The sequence below is a fragment of the Sciurus carolinensis genome, chromosome 8 (assembly GCF_902686445.1).
Source record: "Sciurus carolinensis chromosome 8, mSciCar1.2, whole genome shotgun sequence".
Taxonomy (NCBI): domain Eukaryota; kingdom Metazoa; phylum Chordata; class Mammalia; order Rodentia; family Sciuridae; genus Sciurus; species Sciurus carolinensis.
The window spans coordinates 19,166,610-19,185,597 of record NC_062220.1 but is presented as its reverse complement, the minus strand read 5'-3'; the positions used below and the strand labels follow the sequence as shown (position 1 = coordinate 19,185,597).

The window sequence follows — 18,988 nt, the reverse complement described above, 5'->3', positions numbered from 1 at the left end:
GGTCTTATTCTAGATGCTCCCAACTGGGAAACTAAGAAAACTTTACATCAGCTTTGGCAAAGCTTCTCTGAAGTGTTCAATCTACCCTGTTGACCAACAGGGACAATCCACTGTGTTATCACTTAGGCTGTTCTCAGCCCTTACAGACTCATCTCCTATACCACTGTCAGATCCCAGGAAATGGCTACAAAACCCGACAAACGTTTTGCCTGTGGCAGCGTGGGACCTGCAGACAAGGTGACAGTGCTGGTGTGCCATGACCTGTAGCACAGCTGATCTGCAACTCTCTGTTCCCAGCAGCATTGAGAAGGTCAGTGAGGGACAGACATCTATCCTGCTCTTGCTGTTCATCCCAGTGACTGGTAGCCACCATCCTCTCCCTCAGCTTCTTTAAGCCTCCTTCCTAGGGCTGTAATGATTCCCTAGGTAAAGCTTCCGGACTCCTATTTGACCCATAAGAGCAAAATTTAAGACTTACCTTGCTTCCAGAAGCCAGGGCATAGCCTCCTCCCACCAGGATGACAATCTCCCAGGGCATGGTTTTCTGGAAGTCCTTCCATGTTATGATGGGCTCTGTCTGTAGGGAGGGCTCCCGGCTTGTACCTACATCAAAGGTCGAGAGGGATGTGATTTGTGGAGACAGAGACCTGATGGGTGAATTGGAGGATTTGGGAGATGGCTGTACTATTTTGTGGGGAGTCTGAAGAGGCTTGGTAAGCCTCCTTTGGATGATTCTTATTTGGGCATTCTTGACTAAAGCCATCCCCAAATTCTTCCCCTGAACCTTCTCTTACCGTCATTCTTTTTCCCAAAGCAGGGCTTCTTTGCTGGAATGAGGAAGAGGAGGAAGCCCAGGAAGACAGAGACAGTGGCATCAGTGCGGTAGCCTTTCCTAGCAGAGAGACAGCAGGGCTGGAGGAGGAGGGTTGGGAATTCTTGGAAATATCATGAGTCTCAGGAAAGTTCGTCTAACAAGTGCCTCTTTTTAGGACCTAATCTAGAGATGACAGCAACCTGACTTCTTGCCAGTGGCTGGCACGCTGTCCCACAGTGGATTCATAGACCATAGTTAAGGCCCAGAGGCAGTGCCTGGCTGGGTGTGATGTGCGAGTGGAACTCGTGGGCCCATTAGTTGGGGAAGTCCTAGAAGTGATCCTGTGGATCCACAGCTCACCATGCTCTACATGTGTCCCTCCTCAAATGAGAAGCTGGTGCTTGGAGACCTTGTGGCCTGTGTCCGGTCCTGGCCCTCAGAGGAACATGCAGGAGGGGCACAGGATCCTGTGTGTACCTCTCCTTCCTTCCACAGGCCTCGGCCTCTGGGTACACAGTCTCTTTACAATTGGTACTCGATAGACAGTGTCTCCTTTAACTTCCTAACACCCTGTGAGACAGCCGAGGGTCCGAGAGCTCATGTGAGAAGACTAAGGCCACACAGCTGCTGAGCGGCGGCTGCATCCCAAGCCCAGACAGGGATTCAAAATGCTGTGTTTTCTTCCTGACTCCATACTATCTCCTCCCTAGAAGGAACAGACTTCTCAGGCAGTGAAAAGCCCTCTGGTCTCGTGTCTGCCCCTAAGAGCTGTGATGGACAGGTGGTCACTGCCTGAGGCAACTGGGTGAGGGATTGGTTCTTCAGGAAGAAACTACATCACTTACTTTTCAAAGAAGGAGTCCCAGCCAGGGACAAAACCAGGCTCCCGGGTAAACCACAGTACGGTCATCAGGATGAAGAAAAATCCAGTCACCATTTCAGGGTAGCTATAAAATCAAACAGAATGAGCCACTCCAGGACTGGGGAGTTTTGTTGTTGTTTTTGTTGTTGTTGTTTTAAAGCTTTTTCACTGTGCTTTTGGAAACTCCTTTATTCAGAGTTGCAACACTTCAGGCATAAAACACAGTCACTGCTTGCCACTGGAATGGCTGGCAGTGAAACAGGAAAAGGACCAACCAGGCAATGCCGGAAAATAAATAGGATGTTCACCATGTGTCCTGCAGAATTTAGGTGGGAAGGGAGAGAATCCAGCGCTACCCATTTATGACATAATTTTAACTACAGCCACAAGGAGAAGGTATGGAAATGGGCACCCTCGGATACTGTGCTAGCAGGAGTAGGAAGGGGTACAACATTTTTGAGGCCATTCGACCTCAAAATATAGATATCAGGAACCTTAAGTTTGGTCCTTCCCTTCATCTAAGACAGTAATACGAAAGGCACACTGAAATATTGCCTAGTAAAAAGTGAAAAAAAGCATTTTGTTTCTCCATTGATCTCCTGGGACACTGAATGCATCTTGGCACAACTGTGTATCTACTAATGAGAGGCATCTACTAATCATCTTGTTTCCACAACAGAATTCACGACATGAGGACACAGTCACAGTACAATGGTAAGTGAGAAAAGGCAGGATATGTGGGTATGTTCCGTATGAATTTTACCAAAAATACATGTAATTTTGTACAAAAAAGTATGGAAAGAAACATCAACAGTTAACACTGGGATGCTAAGAGCACAAGTCAATTTCAATTTTTCTTTATACTTTCCTGTGCTTCATACATGTTCTACAGTGAACATGTATTCCTTTTACAACTTAAAGCTTGAAAAATAGTTCTCCCTGAATTGTTGTACCCAAAGTTGTACATGCCAATAGCTCTAAGAGGAGAAATAGCATCAACCAGAATGCTGAGGCACTGTGGAAATGCTGATAGAAGTGACTGAGCACTGGTTAGTGATTTCTTGAAACTTCTGTCTTCAATGCTGCCTTATTCTCCAAATAGCACCAAGTCTCCCAGCTCCTAGGAGTGGTCACTGGCTCACTGTGGTGGTCCACTTGAGCAGTGTGAGGAGCCTGACTGGGGAGGGGATCTGGCATGTTCCAAGATGGCGCTGTGCCATCTTTCTGTGGCTCTTTCCCCGGCTGCCTCACCCCAGACACTCCACCCCCATGCCACAGCTATGCCTTGGACTCCAAATACAGCCAAGGGGTAGGGCAAGCACTGCAGTCTGGGCGAGCTTGGCCTCCGCATCAAGTGGCATCTCAATGCCTGGATTCATAGTTGTGGGAAACTCGCCCAATGTCAGGGACTGTCAGGAACAAGGCTGTTTTGTGCTTCATTTTTCCCGCTGTGTTTCTATCCTGGACAAGGGACAAGGGCAGTGGCTGAGGCTTTACCTGATGTCTCCCAGCTTTTCATATTCCTCTTGGATTCTCTTCTCTGACAGCTCTTCCCTTTTGGTCTTCTTCTTCTTGCTCAGAGAACAGGTCTCTTTAAAGCTGAGGAGGGAAAAGGAGCAAAAGAGAAAAGGAAACACACTTCTGAGACCCAGAGGAAATCAGATATCAAGCAGATACCAGACCACCCGCTCGCTGTGACGGCCCTTCTCCTCTTCGCTCACATGCACTGTCCTTCTGTCCTTCTGTCCTTCTGTTCATACAGCTCCTGTCTGCCTGGTTACCCAGGCTTCCACCAGCCTCCCACAGCCTCTTGGGTATATCCATCTGGGACAGCTCTGGTGTGTCTTATGTATCCGTACAGGTGTCTTTACGTGTGTTTGTTTCTACATATTCATGCATAAGAAAAAGAATCAGTGTGATGTGGTATGTATGTCTGAATGTGTGTGTGTCTATGTGTCTGTACCACATGCATGGGGTGTGTGTGTGTCTGTGTGTGTGCATTTATTTGTCTAGAGTTGAGGCTTGTCTGGGGGAAATGTGGATGTGAGTTTTATATTATAATCCTGGAGTTACAGAAATATACAACCATCAGTGGTTTGATAACAGTCCCTGAGTGAAAAGAGAAGTCAGCTCTGAGACTATTCCTTGACCAGTGGAGTGCTGGGCTCTGTGGACTCTTAGCAAAACATGACATGTATCATCCCTTTATGTGTTTGAAACTCATCAAATTTGGATGATTATGAAGGAAAGGATTACTAAACAAATTAATATTAGAAATAATATTGTACTTTTTTTTTTTTTTTTTTTTTTGGTGGTGCTAGGGATTGAACCCAGGGCCTTATACATGGGAGGCAAGCACTCTACCAACTAAGCTATATCCCGAGCCCTAGAAATAATATTGTAAGGGACATACCAAACTTGTTTTTTTGTTTTTTTGTTTTTTTTTTGCAGCACTGGGGATTGAACCCAGGGCTTTGTGCTTGCAAGGCAAGCACTCTACCAACTGGGCTATCTCCCCAGTCCCCAAACTTGTTATTTTGAGGGAGTAGAGCACGTTACTATGATGCCTCTAAAATTAAACCAAAGGAAACTTCTATTTGGAATTATATTTCTAAAGAGTAGTTGGAATTAATCTATATGCTTTGAGATCAAAACTACATTAAACACTCTTCAATTCAGACTTTTAATAAATCAGAGAGACACTCTAACCAATTAGTTGAAATAAGAACATTTCATTTTTTTAAAACAGAGAGTCAAGCAGAGCTCATGGAAGTTTAGAGCTTCTAAAGGAGACATGTGGCTCCCAGTCCAGTCCACTGCCTTCTCCTCGGCATCCTGTTGGTTACTCCCTGCTTTGAGCAGAACCTCAGTGCTTTGCCAGCAGGGCCTGAGACTCACTTGCAGCCCAGGAACAGCCAGTGCATCCAGAACCAGCTAACCACCAGCATGATGAGGGATATGGGGAAGCTGAAGAGGAACCAGGTGCCAAAGTTGACCACCTCTGCGGCTGGGTACTGGCTGGAGGGCAAAGACGGGTCAGTGATTAGAAGAGGAAGGGCTTCCAAATGGTATTTGGGGGGAATGACAGGTGAATGCTCCTGAAGAAGACATACAGAGGGGTAGGGGGAGAGTTAATGATTACAGAATGATGATTCTATCTAGAATTCATTAATTGGTTTGTTGCAACTATACAGAATCCAGACAAGAATCATGAAGTAAGCTAAAAAAAAAAGGTATCTAAAATCGATACCACTAACATATACATCCTCTCCTGAGTGCACTCAGAATTACTCACGACCTGTTTGCCCTTAATTTACATAAAGATTTTGAGAAGTTTAACTCCTCTGGTTTTTGAGACCACAGAATGGAGAGGAAAGGCTGGTGTACTTTGTCATGAAGTCACTCAAGGACTGTGAGTGTTGACAGGTGGACACACAGCAGCCAATTCTAGAAAACCATGGACCCTGGGACCTCGTGAGGGTTCTAGGTATGGATGGGGCCCGTGAAGGACCAGGACTTGGAACCTCTAAGCACATACACACATCAGCAAAATAAAACGTGGGTGATCTGCTCACATGCCAAGAAAAACAGCCTGGAAGAACAAAATGCAGTGAGGAGCCCACTGGGCTTGGCTCCTGGGTGTCAGGTCTTAATTTTCGTTGGTCTTTCCTCTCTCCTTCTGCCCTTCCTCCCGCCCTCCTTTTCCCTTTCCTCTCTGTCCTTTCCCTTCTTTCCTTCCTTCTCCTTCCTGCCTCTTGTCTCTGACCAGTGCTCTCTGCTCTGGATCCATCCTTTTGTGTTTTCTCAGTGGCTTCACTATCCACTGATCCACGGGTCAGTGATTAGAAGAGGCAGGGCTTCCAAATGGTATTTGGGGGGAATGACAGGTGAAAAACCAGAGGAGTTAAACTTCTCAAAATCTTTATGTAAATTAAGGGCAAACAGGTCGTGAGTAATTCTGAGTGCACTCAGGAGAGGATGTATATGTTAGTGGTATCGATTTTAGATACCTTTTTTTTTTTTTGCTTACTTCATGATTCTTGTCTGGATTCTGTATAGTTGCAACAAACCAATTAATGAATTCTAGATAGAATCATCATTCTGTAATCATTAACTCTCCCCTTACCCCTCTGTATGTCAACTTCCCTCTCATCTGGATCGTCTTAAACAGAGCTTAAGTGTCTTCCATTGTTAGACCTCTCCTCTTGCTCCTTCCCTCCCTTTCTATCATCACCTCACTTCTCCTTCCCTCAGTCAGCTCTCCATTCCCTCACTTCCTTCTTACTCCTCAAGGCACCAAGATCTGTCCTCTCTTCCTACCACTTGACCAAACCCCGGTGGCGGGGGCTACCTGTAGCCACGGTGTCCCCCAACACAAGAGCTGCATTTTTACCCCATTCTGTGTCATCCTTCATTGACAGGAAATACTGTAGCTACTCCTTGAAACACTTTCTTCCTGGCTAGAGTGACACAGATCTTCCTGGATTTCCCCTCTCCTGTCCCCTGTTCTCCCTGTCACATTCTAAGTCCTATGACTTCAATTACCAAAGGGCAACATGAAAAGGTGGGCCTCTTGCTCAAAGGGTATGAAGAGTTTCTAGACAGGGACAGCCAGCATTAACCAAGCACGAGGTCCCTCTGAGCACAGTGGCTGGGGTCACAACACAGACCGCACATGCATGGTGCCAGCCTGCAGGCCACGGACTCCAAATCTCTCCAGCCAAAATATTCTCCTGAGATTCAGAGTCATGCCCCCAACTGACACCTCAAGCTCCGTCAGCTTCCCCATTCTTCGTCCTTTCCCTCCAGTCCCTCAGCTGCTGAAACCAGGGACTGAGCGTCAGGCTTGGCCCTCCCTCTCAGGCTCTTTCTGATCCTACCAACGCCACCCGGTTATCTCTCTGTATCTCTCAGATCTGACTCTTTCTCCTGCCTACTGCCACTGTCATCCAAGGCTACCAAAGCTATCTCTGAGGCAAAGGCAGCAGTGTCCTAAACTATCCTTCTGCTTTCTCCTTTCCAATCTGCTCTCCAGTTTCACCCAGCATGAGTTCTCAAAACCATAAACCTGGTCCCCTCACACCCTGCTTAACATGCCCTAAAGGGGTCTCACACCCTTGCGGATGACATGCAAGTTCCTTCACAGCCCTTTGTCTCTGCCACCTGGCCTCCTTTGCTCTTCTCTCCTGCCTGGGAGCCTCCTCCACACTGTTCTCTTTCTGGGAAGTCTCCCTTCATCTGGTGTGCTACAGCTCAGCCTTCTGGAGGCCATTTGTTGTCACCTCTGTGGGGAGGCACTTCCTCCCTGCAGACCTGGTGAGCTCTCCTAGTAGAAACCGGCTTCCCTGGTCATACTCAACTGCAGCAACTTGACTGTCTCTTTCCCTCGTGGCACAGAACCTGTTCTGCCAGCACCTGGAACAGAGCTGGAAGAGCCCGTATAGATTCCCTAGCCCAGGGGTTTCCCAGTTCCTGACGCCTAGCGGTTGGTAAGTATTTGCTGACTGAGTGAATGACTTACTTGTTGAAGTGTTCCAGGAAAATGAGGCTGGTGGAGGTGCCAATGATGGTGGTCAGGCCACCGATGGTGGCAGCGTAGGAAATGCTCAGAGAGAGGCACTTGCAGATCATTTGGTCGTGCTGGGACCTGTACTTTCTGTTCAGCTTCTGGTTCCTGGGACTGGGAGTCAGGACTAGCGACTTTTCCTACCAAAGGAAAATCAGTGAGTCTGCACCAGCTTGGGCTGCCTAGCACACGAAGCCTGAAAGGCAAGAGGCACCTGGTGCAGCAGAAAGGTTTCGAGCTTTGGAATCAGAAAGATGAATCCCACTTTCTATCATTTGCCAACCTGGACATGCCTCTGCACTGCAGTTCCTTCTCTGGTAAAATGGGGAAAGTCATATTTTCTCTGCCATGTTGTTGCGCGGAGTAAATGAAGTAATATACATAAAGCACTTGGCTCACTCCCTGGCATTTAATGAATGGTTAGCTATTATAATTCTTTGTTGTTAATGTCATGAATACTGACAGCATGTGCTTTTTCCTTTTTTCCACTTGAACTTCAGTACGCTGGTTGCTCTCCACATTGTGTTAGAATCAGCAGAAGATGGCGTTAGGGTGACGGTCCTGATGAAAACCTAGCTTCCCTGGGACGAGGGTCCAAGTGTGTGATTCTTTCCTGTCTGCCCCACTCTTTCCTCTCTACCTTCTCCTCCCACCTTGCACATAAACCTCAGCCTTGCCCTGGTCCTCCCAGGCTCTGCTTGGTCCAGATGAGGGCTTTTCAGGTCACAGAGGTGATCTCTGGTTTCAAGTGGACTAAAGAAGCGAGAGTCCCCCACTCCAGATCTGGTCACCATCACTGATTCTTCATGAGACTGAGAAGCCTGGTGCAAATGTCAGCAGGTCAGGTTATAAGAAAACCAGTGGGAAAGAGGTCACCTTGCCATGTTTCTCATGGCCCTTAATCATTGTCTCCTCCTCCGACAAGGGCCACAGGAAGACTGGGCCCTTCCAAACCTCTGAAAGACCCACTGATTATCAGAGCTGGAAGAGCCCATATAGATTCTCTAGCCCAGGGTTTCCTATGATGCTTTCTTCCAATGAAATCTTACACAGAAACCCAATATATCAAACATAAAAGTAGCATTTCATTGGCATGGATGGATTTTGTAACAGGGACACCTGGATTTGAATGGAGATGCTGCTCTCACAAGCTCTTGGGCCTTGGGTTATGATTTCATCACTCTGCCTCATTTGCAAAAACATGGAGTTCAAAATAACTGCCTCATTGAGCAAAGACTGGGGAGAAAATGCTTGGCACATAATCAGTACATCATAAATGGTGGCAGTTATTTATGATGATAATGGATGTTAACCAATCAAGACTGTTTTCATGAACACAAAAATGTGAAATTAAAGGTTGTAAGTGCCTGCAGCCATTTTTTTTTTTTACCAGTTTTAACATTCATTTGGTTTCTACATTTCATTTGTGGTGTAGTATCAGGAAGCCCTCATTTGTGCAACAAAGCAGATGCTTTGGTATCTCAGGATACTAAAATAAAGTATTTGCAGTGTCCCTGAAGCACCTTTGAGGAATAAGTTTGAGCACCTCTGTCTAGACCAACCCTCGGCATTTGCAGTTGGAGAGACTGGGCCCAGGAGGTGGGAGGCCTTGATGAAGCCACGTGGGCTAGGTGCTTCACTGTCACAGTGCACACAGGCCAGATGTAGGTGACAGCTCACGAGCCTGAAACCCTCACAATGCCAGGACAAGTGCCCCTGGGGAGCACCAGACATTGCGGGTAGGAAATAGAAGATGGGATTCTGTTACCTGGGATGGCTGCTTCTTGTCTTGGTGTTGGTTTGCTGTTCTGATGGGGTTGGTGATTGTGGGCACACCATTCAGGTTCTGTTGAGACAGAAGCCATCACACTATTAGGAAGAGGATGTGGCGAGGACATGGGATGAGGGCGTGCACCTGACCAGCTTCACAGAGCCCCACGTGAAGAGGCCTTCACAACCTGGCAAACATGACTGTGTCCTTCAGGAGAGTCTGACTTTCTGGGACTTCATTAGCTAATGAAGAACTTTTTATTATTTGTTAAAAGAAAGAAAATAATTTAAATCCCACCTAAAGAAGTCCACAATTTTATTGGCCATTTACACTCCTTGTAAAGAGACATAAAACTGGCTTTGCGGGTGGGGGATGAGTTTGAACTGCAGTGTACAGGTAAGCACTGCTCTCCCCTATAAATGTACCTCTTTACGTAATCAGATATTATAACTGGAAGCCCCTCAGAGGAATCCTAACCTTATCTTTAGCTCTTGAAATCTGGGTGACTGACTCTTGGATTTCAGTGAAAAAGGTTAAATTGTATTTTATGTGGCTAAACCCAGTACTCAGGGCTGGGGTTTGGAACTATCCAGGCCTTTGCCACGAGCTTGATGGCCCTTATATCCAACCTGTGTGACCACTTTTCTGTCCTTATGTCCCTGGAGGCTGCTGTGATACAGGATAAGCTGACAGGTGTCTTGATGCCTAAGTTACCTTGAGGGACCTTCAAGTGACATCAAAGCACAGAAAAAACACAAGGCCATACCTTGTTCTGCATCAGGGAAGTGAAGTCTGCAGCTGACGTGCTGGAACAAAGCAAAGGAAATGGTAACCGTAGTGGGCCAGATTTCGTGACACTGGGGTTCTCTTCCCCGTGTCAAGGTTTGATGTAAGGGACTTGGCTCTGGACTCCATTTTTCTAGCCTACAGAGTTTTCTACCCTAATCCTCCTTGCCTTCTAAAATGCTATAGGGGGTGCTGAAAAGATTCATGGAGCCAGGGACTTGCTTCCTCCTGAGGGCAGAGGCTGCATGCTTCCTTTGGAGCAATGCTAACACTAGTAATATCATTGAACATGGAGTGCTTGTTAGGTGCCAAGCACTTAACTGTAGACATGATTCCTTGTGACATCATTAGTCCTCACAACAGATTCTTGGCACAGGTGTCACTCAGCACCGGGATGCTGGTGGTGTAAGGACAGGCGCCTCTCCCTGTCTCACAGGGGGCCTGAGTCCTGCCCATGTCCTTGCAGCTGACTTGAGAAAGGCCACTATCTACAAGGAGAGACTTGTGTAGCATGTTCATCTGAGGCGACAGGAGCTGGGAGGGCCTGGCTGTATCCAGGGAAAAGCAAGTGAGCATGAGAAGAAGGGGAGGAATTTCTGGTCAACAGCTGCACACGCCGAGCCCGGCAGGCGAGCTGTGGATCTGCCAACCTTTGTCTGAAGACAGAGGAAGGTGAGAACTTTCCGTTACTGACCGGGTACTCGACGAGTGCCTCCAGTGTGTGAGGACAGCGGGTGCCACCAGCTCACCCTCTGTGAAGCCAGATGAGGGCACTGGGCATACCCGTGCAGGACACGGTGTCCTGTACCACCACCCGCTCCAGGCTCTCACAGGGAAGAGAGGAGGCGATGGAGGTTTGGAGTGAAGCCTTCTTTGCAAAACGTGCCTTTTTGTTTCCCTCCCTTCTCCCTAAACTGGCTGACAAGGGCCAGCAAGGACCTCCTTAGACCACAGGGGGCGGGGCGCTGGCCATGAGAGCAGAGAGCCACACAGCCCTGGCACCCACAGCACAGAGCATGCTGGGAGAGGTCCAGGGACGACTCGGGCTTTCACTATGGAGTCTGGGGACCCAGTTTTACGTGGAAGGAGCAAAGGCAGAAAGTCAGCGCAAAAGGGCAGAGAGGCCGAGTGAGGAGAAAGCACCCACGGCTACCAGAGCAGCCTGAGCTTTGCGTTCAGCAGGGCAGTGCTGCTGCGGAACCCTTTGGGAGGGGGACACACGGAAGGAAGCTGGGCGGGAGCCGGCTGGAAGAGGCAGAGGCAGCCCAAGGACCAAAGTGCTGTGGGGAAGTGAGTGAGCCAAGGAGGCGGGGAGTGGTCACTCCGTGCCTCAAGGGGATGCTCTACGCACCCTGAAGGTAGGAGCCCCACAGGGCAAGAGGCAGGTCTGGCTCTCAGAGAGGCCGTCCACCCCAGCGGCCCTGGCTCCAGCCCTGACCTTTGTGCCTGCACCCTCCAGCCTCTGCCTCAGCCCTGGAGAAGTCAGAAGCAGCAGAGTGACTGGGTGGCAGGGGAGAAGGAGGAAGAGGAGGAGGAGGAGAAGGTCAGCTCCCGCCCCGACTGGCTTTCAGCTCTTCTGCAGGCCTGGGCTGCAAGGGGTGGGGAGAGCTGTGGACCAGAGACTGCAGTTTTGATAAGGATCTGGACTAGACTGTGAGTATCTGGAAATGAGATCATGGTATCTAAAGCTATGGGACTTGCCTGAAGTACCAGGCCAACGGTGTGGGGCGGGGAGGGGTGGGCGGCAAGCCAATGGGTTACGATTGAAGGCAGTGGAGGAGAAAAACAAAGCCATTTTCTGGTGGCATCCTCTGTCATCTATCCCATTATGCTAATTCCACTCCATGTGGGTTTTTGATTTTTTATGAAAGGAGAAATTGTAAAGCCCAGCTCCATTACAAATCCAGATTTTTATATTGTAATATTTGTCACAGAATACCTGGAAGATGACATTTTCATATAAAATCTCCAAAAGAAATACGTTGTTAGTGGATAGACCTCCCATAAATGTTTGACTCAATGTTTCCTTTCCCAGATTTTCCTTTCTACCATTACAGGGCTCTGTCACCAACTGGCCCCTAATCCCCTGTCACCTAAGTTTTCTCTGTCATTTGTAAGACCAGATTTACTAAGAGCATATCTAACATTTATAAAATACTCTGTGATTCTCCAAGAACTTATTCTTCTAAGAGAACATCAATTTAGATGACGTTGTATCTGGTGGCTTGACTGACAGTTCTATATCTACTCAGATTCAGTATTAGTCTTTCTATTTCTTCTCCATCACTGCAGTATTCTGGGGTTAAGGGAATTGCACTAAAGATCCTGGCAAGTGGCTCTGAGGGATGGAGACAGGATGGTGAACTTGGCCCACATATCTAAAAGAGTCGCTTATGGTCACATCTTTCCTGACCTCTCCAACGGGCCCTGCAAGGCTCTTCTGGGAAGAAGACAGTCATACTCACTCTTCATTGACAAAGATGAGTTCCAGAGAAGGCTGGCTATTTACATCGAGACCTATGAAGAAATGGGAGACGTGAGATGAGGGTGCTGGAGCTAACACCGGCGTGGAAGAGCACCCAGGGATCAGGGCAGGGGCGGGAGGTGTTCTGGGTGCCGATTCCCTTTCTCTCTGCTCTGAAGGTAGACTGGAGCTCACAGACTGACAAGGCCCTGGGCTCAGTAGTAACTCTTGAGCGTCTTGGGAGAGGGAGCAGAGGGGGTGCCCGTAAGTAGAGGAGGAAGGAAGAGCCGGGGTGGGGATCAGGGAAGCTCCAGGTTACAGGAGCTGGTGTGGGAAAGAGGAAAAGCGAAGACGAGGGGCTCAGGGGACAGGCACCAAGCTGGCAGTGTGACAAGAGAAGACTGGCAGGAGACCCAGGGAGGAGGTTGGGGGAGCAGGGAGGAGATGAACTCCCGCAAACTGTACTGATGGGCTGGGCCTCTTCGGCGCTGGAGTTGCCGGCCACGAGCTGCTCCTCCTCGGCACTGACCAGCTCCTGCAGCACGGCCTCCACGATGGGCATCACCATGGCGGTGGTGGAGGTGTTGGAGAGCCACATGGACAGCAGCGTGGTGCAGCACATGAAGCAGAGCAGCAGCCTGGAAGGCAGGGTGGCCGGCGGGCGTTGGCAGAATGCCCATGTCCCCGGGCCCAATGGTGGACCCTGCAGAACACTCTCGGGGGATCCTACCTACCTGATGGTGTGGGTCTAGAGATCTGCAGCTGGCCTTCACCCACCACGCCATTCAGCTTTGTACTTCCGGCGCTTGGCACTGAGTGAGCATTGATTTCAATATTTGACACAAGAATGAATCACACTTTGTGGGCTAGTGACCGTAGCCAGGAAAAAGTCCTTACTTAAGCAAAGAAGAGCTTTGGTAGAAGGGTCACAGGGTGTGGACTTACTGATTGCTCTTCTCTCTGTGTGGCTATTACGTGGTGCTTGGCAATGTGTTTCCTGGGTATAAGGGAATTCTTGTTTCGTTCCTGGTGGTGTTGGGGATTGAACCCAGGGGTGTTTTACCACTGAGCTGTACCCCCAGGCCTTTATATTTTGAAACAGTGTCTCGATAAATTGCCAAGGCTGGCCTTGAATTTGGGATTCTCCTGCCTCAGCCTCCTGAGTTGCTGGGGTTACAGGTGGGTATCCGGCAAGGGAATTCTTTTTCTGCCCTGTAGCCAGCAATTCTGAGCACCATTATATTCCCTACTTTGCAGCCAAGTCACCATAATTGTTAGTGAGCAAACAGAGATTAACGTTAGGGGCTCACAGTCTGCCTATTACACACCCCACTGCCAACATGCTAAAAGCGTGGCCCCCAAGTCACAGCAGTGTCCCGTACCACTGTGTGCACGCACTCTTTCATCTGGTATCTAAAGGAGTCAACACTTGTAGGGAAACACTAAGATAACCTTCAAATGCTTTCTCTTTGACTTTGAAACATTGTGCAGTGTGCCTGCAAAGACCTGCCACCCAAAAAACCACCTGTGTTTGTGATGTTAGGTGGAATCATTATTTTTTTTTATTTTTTATGTTTTGGTGATGCTGGGGATCAAACCCAGGCAGGGTCTTGCACTCTACCAACTGAGCTGCTTCCCCAGCCCTAGTGGAATCACTGACTTCACACAATTTCAGGACAGTACGCTTGCCATGTGAGTTATGGCCAAGCAGGGCCTTGTCCTGAAGGTGCCGTGTTTGGGCTGATGGCAGTGTGAGTTTGTCTGTCCTTTGCGTGCCCTGGCACCGGGGTGGTGACTGAGCTGGGTGGAAATGTGCGAGGTGATGAGATATACGGGAAGAGTGGAAACACAAGTGGATAAAAAGTTTTGAAGATAGAACACAGAGGTTTCCAGAAGGCACAGCGTCCTGACACGACGTGGGAAAACAGCGCCATGTGCCTAGGAGATGGAATGTGGGGACAAGATGATTGCTGGGGACTTGACAACCTAGGAGACAGGAGCATATGTGGAGGCAAAACCTGTATGTGTCTAAGGGGCTGATTTTGAAAAGTAATACCATAATGATTTATTTGCACACCAGCTCCCAAAGAGTCGTTGCAGCTTCCATGAAACGTAGAAGCTGTGAAGCAGAAGAGGCAAGAAGGGCCGACCCAGGAACGTGCCCAGGGCCGCAGGAGGGAGAATTCCACAAAGCACTGACCGTGACCTTCCCACCAATCCCCGCCCCCTGCCCGCCTGGGCCAATCTCTACCGCCTGGCCTTCTTGACAGGGTGGAAAGAGGAAGCAGCTGTGAGCGTCCTCAAAGGCAACCTGTTGGTGCTCTGAGCTGCCACAAAAACTCTGGGGGTTGGATGGAAAAATACGTCTACATTCCCTTAAATGGCAGAGAGGGCACCCCCTGCCTGGTCCAGCCTGCTCCCTGACAGACACGAGAAGGCTGGAAAACAATTTCTGCCGGCCCCCGTGTTACCTAATGAGCCCCTTACGTGTTTTAACCCGCTGTCCCCGCAGTCTAGGTTCTCAGGTAAATTCTTTGGGTTCTGCTGAGGATGGCACCAGGGTCACTGATTCAAATCTACATTCCACGGTCACGGGAACTCCCACTGGAGGGGGAGCAGGGAGCCCACAGCTCTAGTGCTACCCACCCCCATGAACAGGACAACAGGCTAAAGCGGTGTCCCCCCCCCCCCCCCCCCCCCCCCCGCGGCCTGAAGACACACTGGGTGCACTGCGGACTGCAGTCTCACTGGGCGCACGACTTACATGCCTGGCTTGGCTCCGGCCATCAAGACCATGCGCAGGGCGATTCTCTTGTGCAGGTTCCACTTCTCCACGGCGGCCGCCACGCAGATGACACCCACCAGCAGCAGCGTGGTGTTCTTGAAGTACTCGGCTGCCACCTGCGGGGAGGCCCGGGCAGGTCAGCTACTCCCCCTGACCCAGGGCCTGGCCGGCTGGGAGAATGGGTGGTGCCCAAACTCCTTCCTAGGCAGAGGCTGGCGAAGAGCATTATCCAATGGAGGGGAGCATTCTTAAAACCGCTTTCCTCGTGGTGCCGGGTTGGAACCCAGGGCCTTGTGCATGCTGGGCAAGCGTGCTACCGCTGAGCTGCACCTCCAGCGAAGACAGCCCATTGGTTCAGAATCGTGTCTGCCCAGCGCCCTCCACGGCAGGCTCTGCGTGAGCACTTCACAAAGGTGACTTCGCTTCACCCGCCCCATGAACCCATGGGTAGACATTCTCCACTTTTTAAAACATAATATTTGTATTTGAATTTGATAGGAATATGATTTTAAAGAATAAACACATGCATAATTTTATATTGCTCTTTAAAAATTATTAAAATATCCTAAGGCTTATATCCAAATCTTGTTTTAATGTTTTCAGAAACATTGAGAAAATTATTTTCTTACTTACATTGAGAAAATTATTTTCTTACTTACATACATGCTCAGTATGGAAAACTTCAAAATATAGAAAATTATCCTGCTTTTGTTAATACCTTAGTAATTTCCCCTCAATTCTTTTTTCCCTATGGCTATGTAGATACATAAATGGATTTTCACATTAGGTAGGAGTTTATATGTTGCCTTTTTTCCCATTTAACATCATACCCTGATCATTTTCTCTATTTTTTTCTGATCATTTTCATGTAACACATAAATTTATTGGAAAAGTTCATTTTAATGGCAACATAATGTACCACAGAATTTATTTGGTCATTTTCCTTTTGTTGAATATTTAGATTGTTTTTTTTTTCTTTTGTGCTTCTACAAATGGAGCAAAGAATGATCTCCTGCACAAGCCATTATCCTTATGTAAATGTGATCATTTCTTTTGGATAGACACTCTCCTTCCCCTTTAGTACTGGGGATTGGCCTCAGGGCCGTGGGCAGGCTGGGCAAGTGCTCTACCAGTTAAGCTACATCCAGCCCTTTTTTAAATTTTGAGACAGGGTTTTGCTGAGTTGTCACGGCTGGCCTCCAACTTGTGATCCTCCTGCCTCAGCCTCCCAAGTTGCTGGGATTATAGGCATGCACCACCATGCCTGGTAGGATAGAGTCCTTGAAGGTGTTTTTATAATTTGCCTTTATTTTTTTTTTATATTTACTTTTTAATGAGTGAGAGAAAGCATTGCCAAATAAGGAAGAAAATTATAGATGATAAAAAGGGAAGAAAAAAAAATCATCTGATTTTATGTAGTTGCCAGAAGGCTTCTACAAGGGAGCATAAGGACACTCTCATGTCCAGCGTTTTGCTGAGACCTGAGAGATGGGACTAAGCATGCCTTGTGCAGCTAGGAAAGAGCACCCTTGGGGAGGAAGAAGCAAGTTTAATAGGAAAGAGCACCCTTGGGGAGTAAGAAGTAAGTTTAATGACTCTGAGCGCATTCAAAGAAGAGAACATCTTTGTGGTTTTGGAGGAATAGTGAGAAAGTGCTATGAACATCTTAAATCTTTAAAAATTTTTTTTCAATAAAACAATTCCAAAATGGAAAATAGCACAAGGAATTTCTGTACATTATTTGGCTACATTTTTCCCCTAAACCATCTGAGGGGAAGTTGCATACATTTTGGTCCCTTATTCTTACATAATGGACCAATGTGTATTTCCAAAGAGATTTTCTCTGATATAACCACAGTGCCACTTATAAATAAATCTCTTTTCACTTTTTAAGGATGAGAAAATTGAAACATGAAAAAAGATGTTTCATAGCTAGGTCTGGTGGCACATGCCTGGAGGCCAAGGCTAGAGGATTCAAAATTTGAGGCCAGCCTCAGCAATTTAGTGAGATCCTATCTCAAAATAAAAATTTTAAAAGGCTGGAATGTAGCTCTGTGGTAGTGTCCCTGGGTTTAATCCCCAGTATTGCCCCCCCTCGCAAAACAAACAAGAAGTTTCACATGTTTTGGGTTCATGGACCAAATCTTCATATGAGTCCCTCACTTGGAACATTCTGTTTTTGCCTCTGGCTGTACATTCTCATCAGACTTCAAAGCCCAGTTCAGGCCCATTGCCCTCGAGAAAACCTTCCTGTGGCTCTAGCTTCTGACTCCAGAATGTTCCCTATGGACACTTAATTCCACAGACCACGTGGGGCAATGTTTGAGTTGTTGCTCTGTGCTTGTTCTATTGTTTGTTCACTTTAAAAAATTTTTTTTATTTCTTACCTTTCAACTCAATTTTGCGCTGCTAATGGCCAAGGACCTTCCTTTATCTCTTAACACCTAATATCCAAAAACAGGTGCTCAATAAATATTTCACATACAGGAGAATTGCTCCTAGCTGGAAGAAACCTGACAGAAACTGAGAGGGAAAGATACAGAAAAGTTTAACTTCTAATTTAAAACTCCTCTTAAAGGGAGAAAACAAAAATTTTAATTGCAGGAAAGATAAAAATGGAACAAAAGAAGGAAACTAAATATAGTAACAAATGTGATGTGTCAGTAAAGTAACCAACATTGCATAATCAAACTAGTGTTAAGTAATCATATAGTGATTACTGAATTTACAAAAACCGGGATGTAACTATATTGGGGGATGGGGGAGGGGCAGCAGAGGATGTAAAAGAACAAAATTGTCATTTGCTCGCACATGAAGTCAACTGATAATGTTTATAAATGTCTCAAGAACTAATGCAACAATAGCATATAGGAATATGGAGCTTAATGGTGGAGGAGCAGGTGACAAAGGTACAAGATCCTCAGTCTGAAGGCGGATGAAGTGGGGAGGGGTGGAGGCTGTTTATTATTCAGCTTTTAAGCTTTGTGCATGTAACACCTTGATAACATTAAAGCCATCGGAGAGTCAGGCTGCTCCATTTCTCCCTCTTTCATTGGACCCATGGAAACTTTGTTGTGTTTGGTCGATGAGATCTGTGCAATGGGAACATCTGCCCTCTTTGCGACCATTTCCTGGGAGAGGAGTTTTCTGCTCTGGCAAGCCTAGTTCTTGTCCCCAAGCCCATTCCTCAGCTGACTAGGGTGGCTGAGGCTCCCGAGAGCAGAGAAGGCGCCTACTCTGGACATCCTGTGTGTGACTGGAGCCCAGGGTTCTTGGAGAGGGGCAGTGCCATGGGGGATGATGCTGCCTCCTAGCGGGATGTGGGAGTGCAGCTGGGACCCGGGGCTTGTGGCTGGGAGTCCAGGACCTTCTCCACGCGGGTTTCCCTCGGGTTCGCAGGAGGCAGCTCTGGACCAATAGGGCTTTATTCTCTGTCTACAGAGGCGCGACCCGACCTAGTTCTTGGAGATGGTCCCCCCACCAGCCACGGGACGTGTACCCGCTGCGAAACTACTGAAGAGCCAGAACCTCTTTGGCACGTGTCATCCCAGGACACCGGTTTGTCTGTGATGACCTTTCAGGAGGCTCAGTGCCTAACAGCAGGTGTGGCTCTTCCCTGTGAGTTCTGCCAGAAGGCAAAGGAGAGACACCAACAGGTGGAGCGCTCAGGCCAGGCATTGTGCAGTTGACATTCACTTTCTCCTTTGAGTTCTACTATGGCCCTATGAGGTTGGTGTCCCACTTACAGATAAGGAAGCTCAGAGAGGTTAAGGAACGTTTCCAAGGTCACAGTGCAGGGGTGGAGGTAGGATACCAATCCAGGTCTGTCTGAATCCAAAGCCTACCAGACAATACGCCAGGTGGGCCAGCTGGAAACCACTGGGACTAGAATTTTCTTGGTCTCCAGGCTGCAATGGCCTGGAGATATTTCTTATCTTCA

At 47.9% G+C, this 18,988-nt stretch overlaps 1 protein-coding gene across 2 annotated transcripts in view; it reads right to left on the bottom strand.

The window, feature by feature from the left end:
- Slc13a4 (solute carrier family 13 member 4) overlaps window positions 1-18,988 on the bottom strand; it is a 45,685-nt gene that overhangs the window by 10,952 nt on the left and 15,745 nt on the right. For both annotated transcript variants that reach the window (XM_047560947.1, XM_047560948.1), the window contains exons 4-14: window positions 15,028-15,164; window positions 12,729-12,901; window positions 12,265-12,316; window positions 9,780-9,819; window positions 9,011-9,088; window positions 7,198-7,382; window positions 4,575-4,694; window positions 3,174-3,275; window positions 1,660-1,761; window positions 795-892; window positions 479-603 (exon numbers count right to left, since the gene is read on the bottom strand). In XM_047560947.1, coding sequence (XP_047416903.1) covers window positions 479-603; window positions 795-892; window positions 1,660-1,761; window positions 3,174-3,275; window positions 4,575-4,694; window positions 7,198-7,382; window positions 9,011-9,088; window positions 9,780-9,819; window positions 12,265-12,316; window positions 12,729-12,901; window positions 15,028-15,164 — 1,212 coding nt within the window. The remainder of the gene's footprint in view (window positions 1-478; window positions 604-794; window positions 893-1,659; window positions 1,762-3,173; window positions 3,276-4,574; window positions 4,695-7,197; window positions 7,383-9,010; window positions 9,089-9,779; window positions 9,820-12,264; window positions 12,317-12,728; window positions 12,902-15,027; window positions 15,165-18,988) is intronic.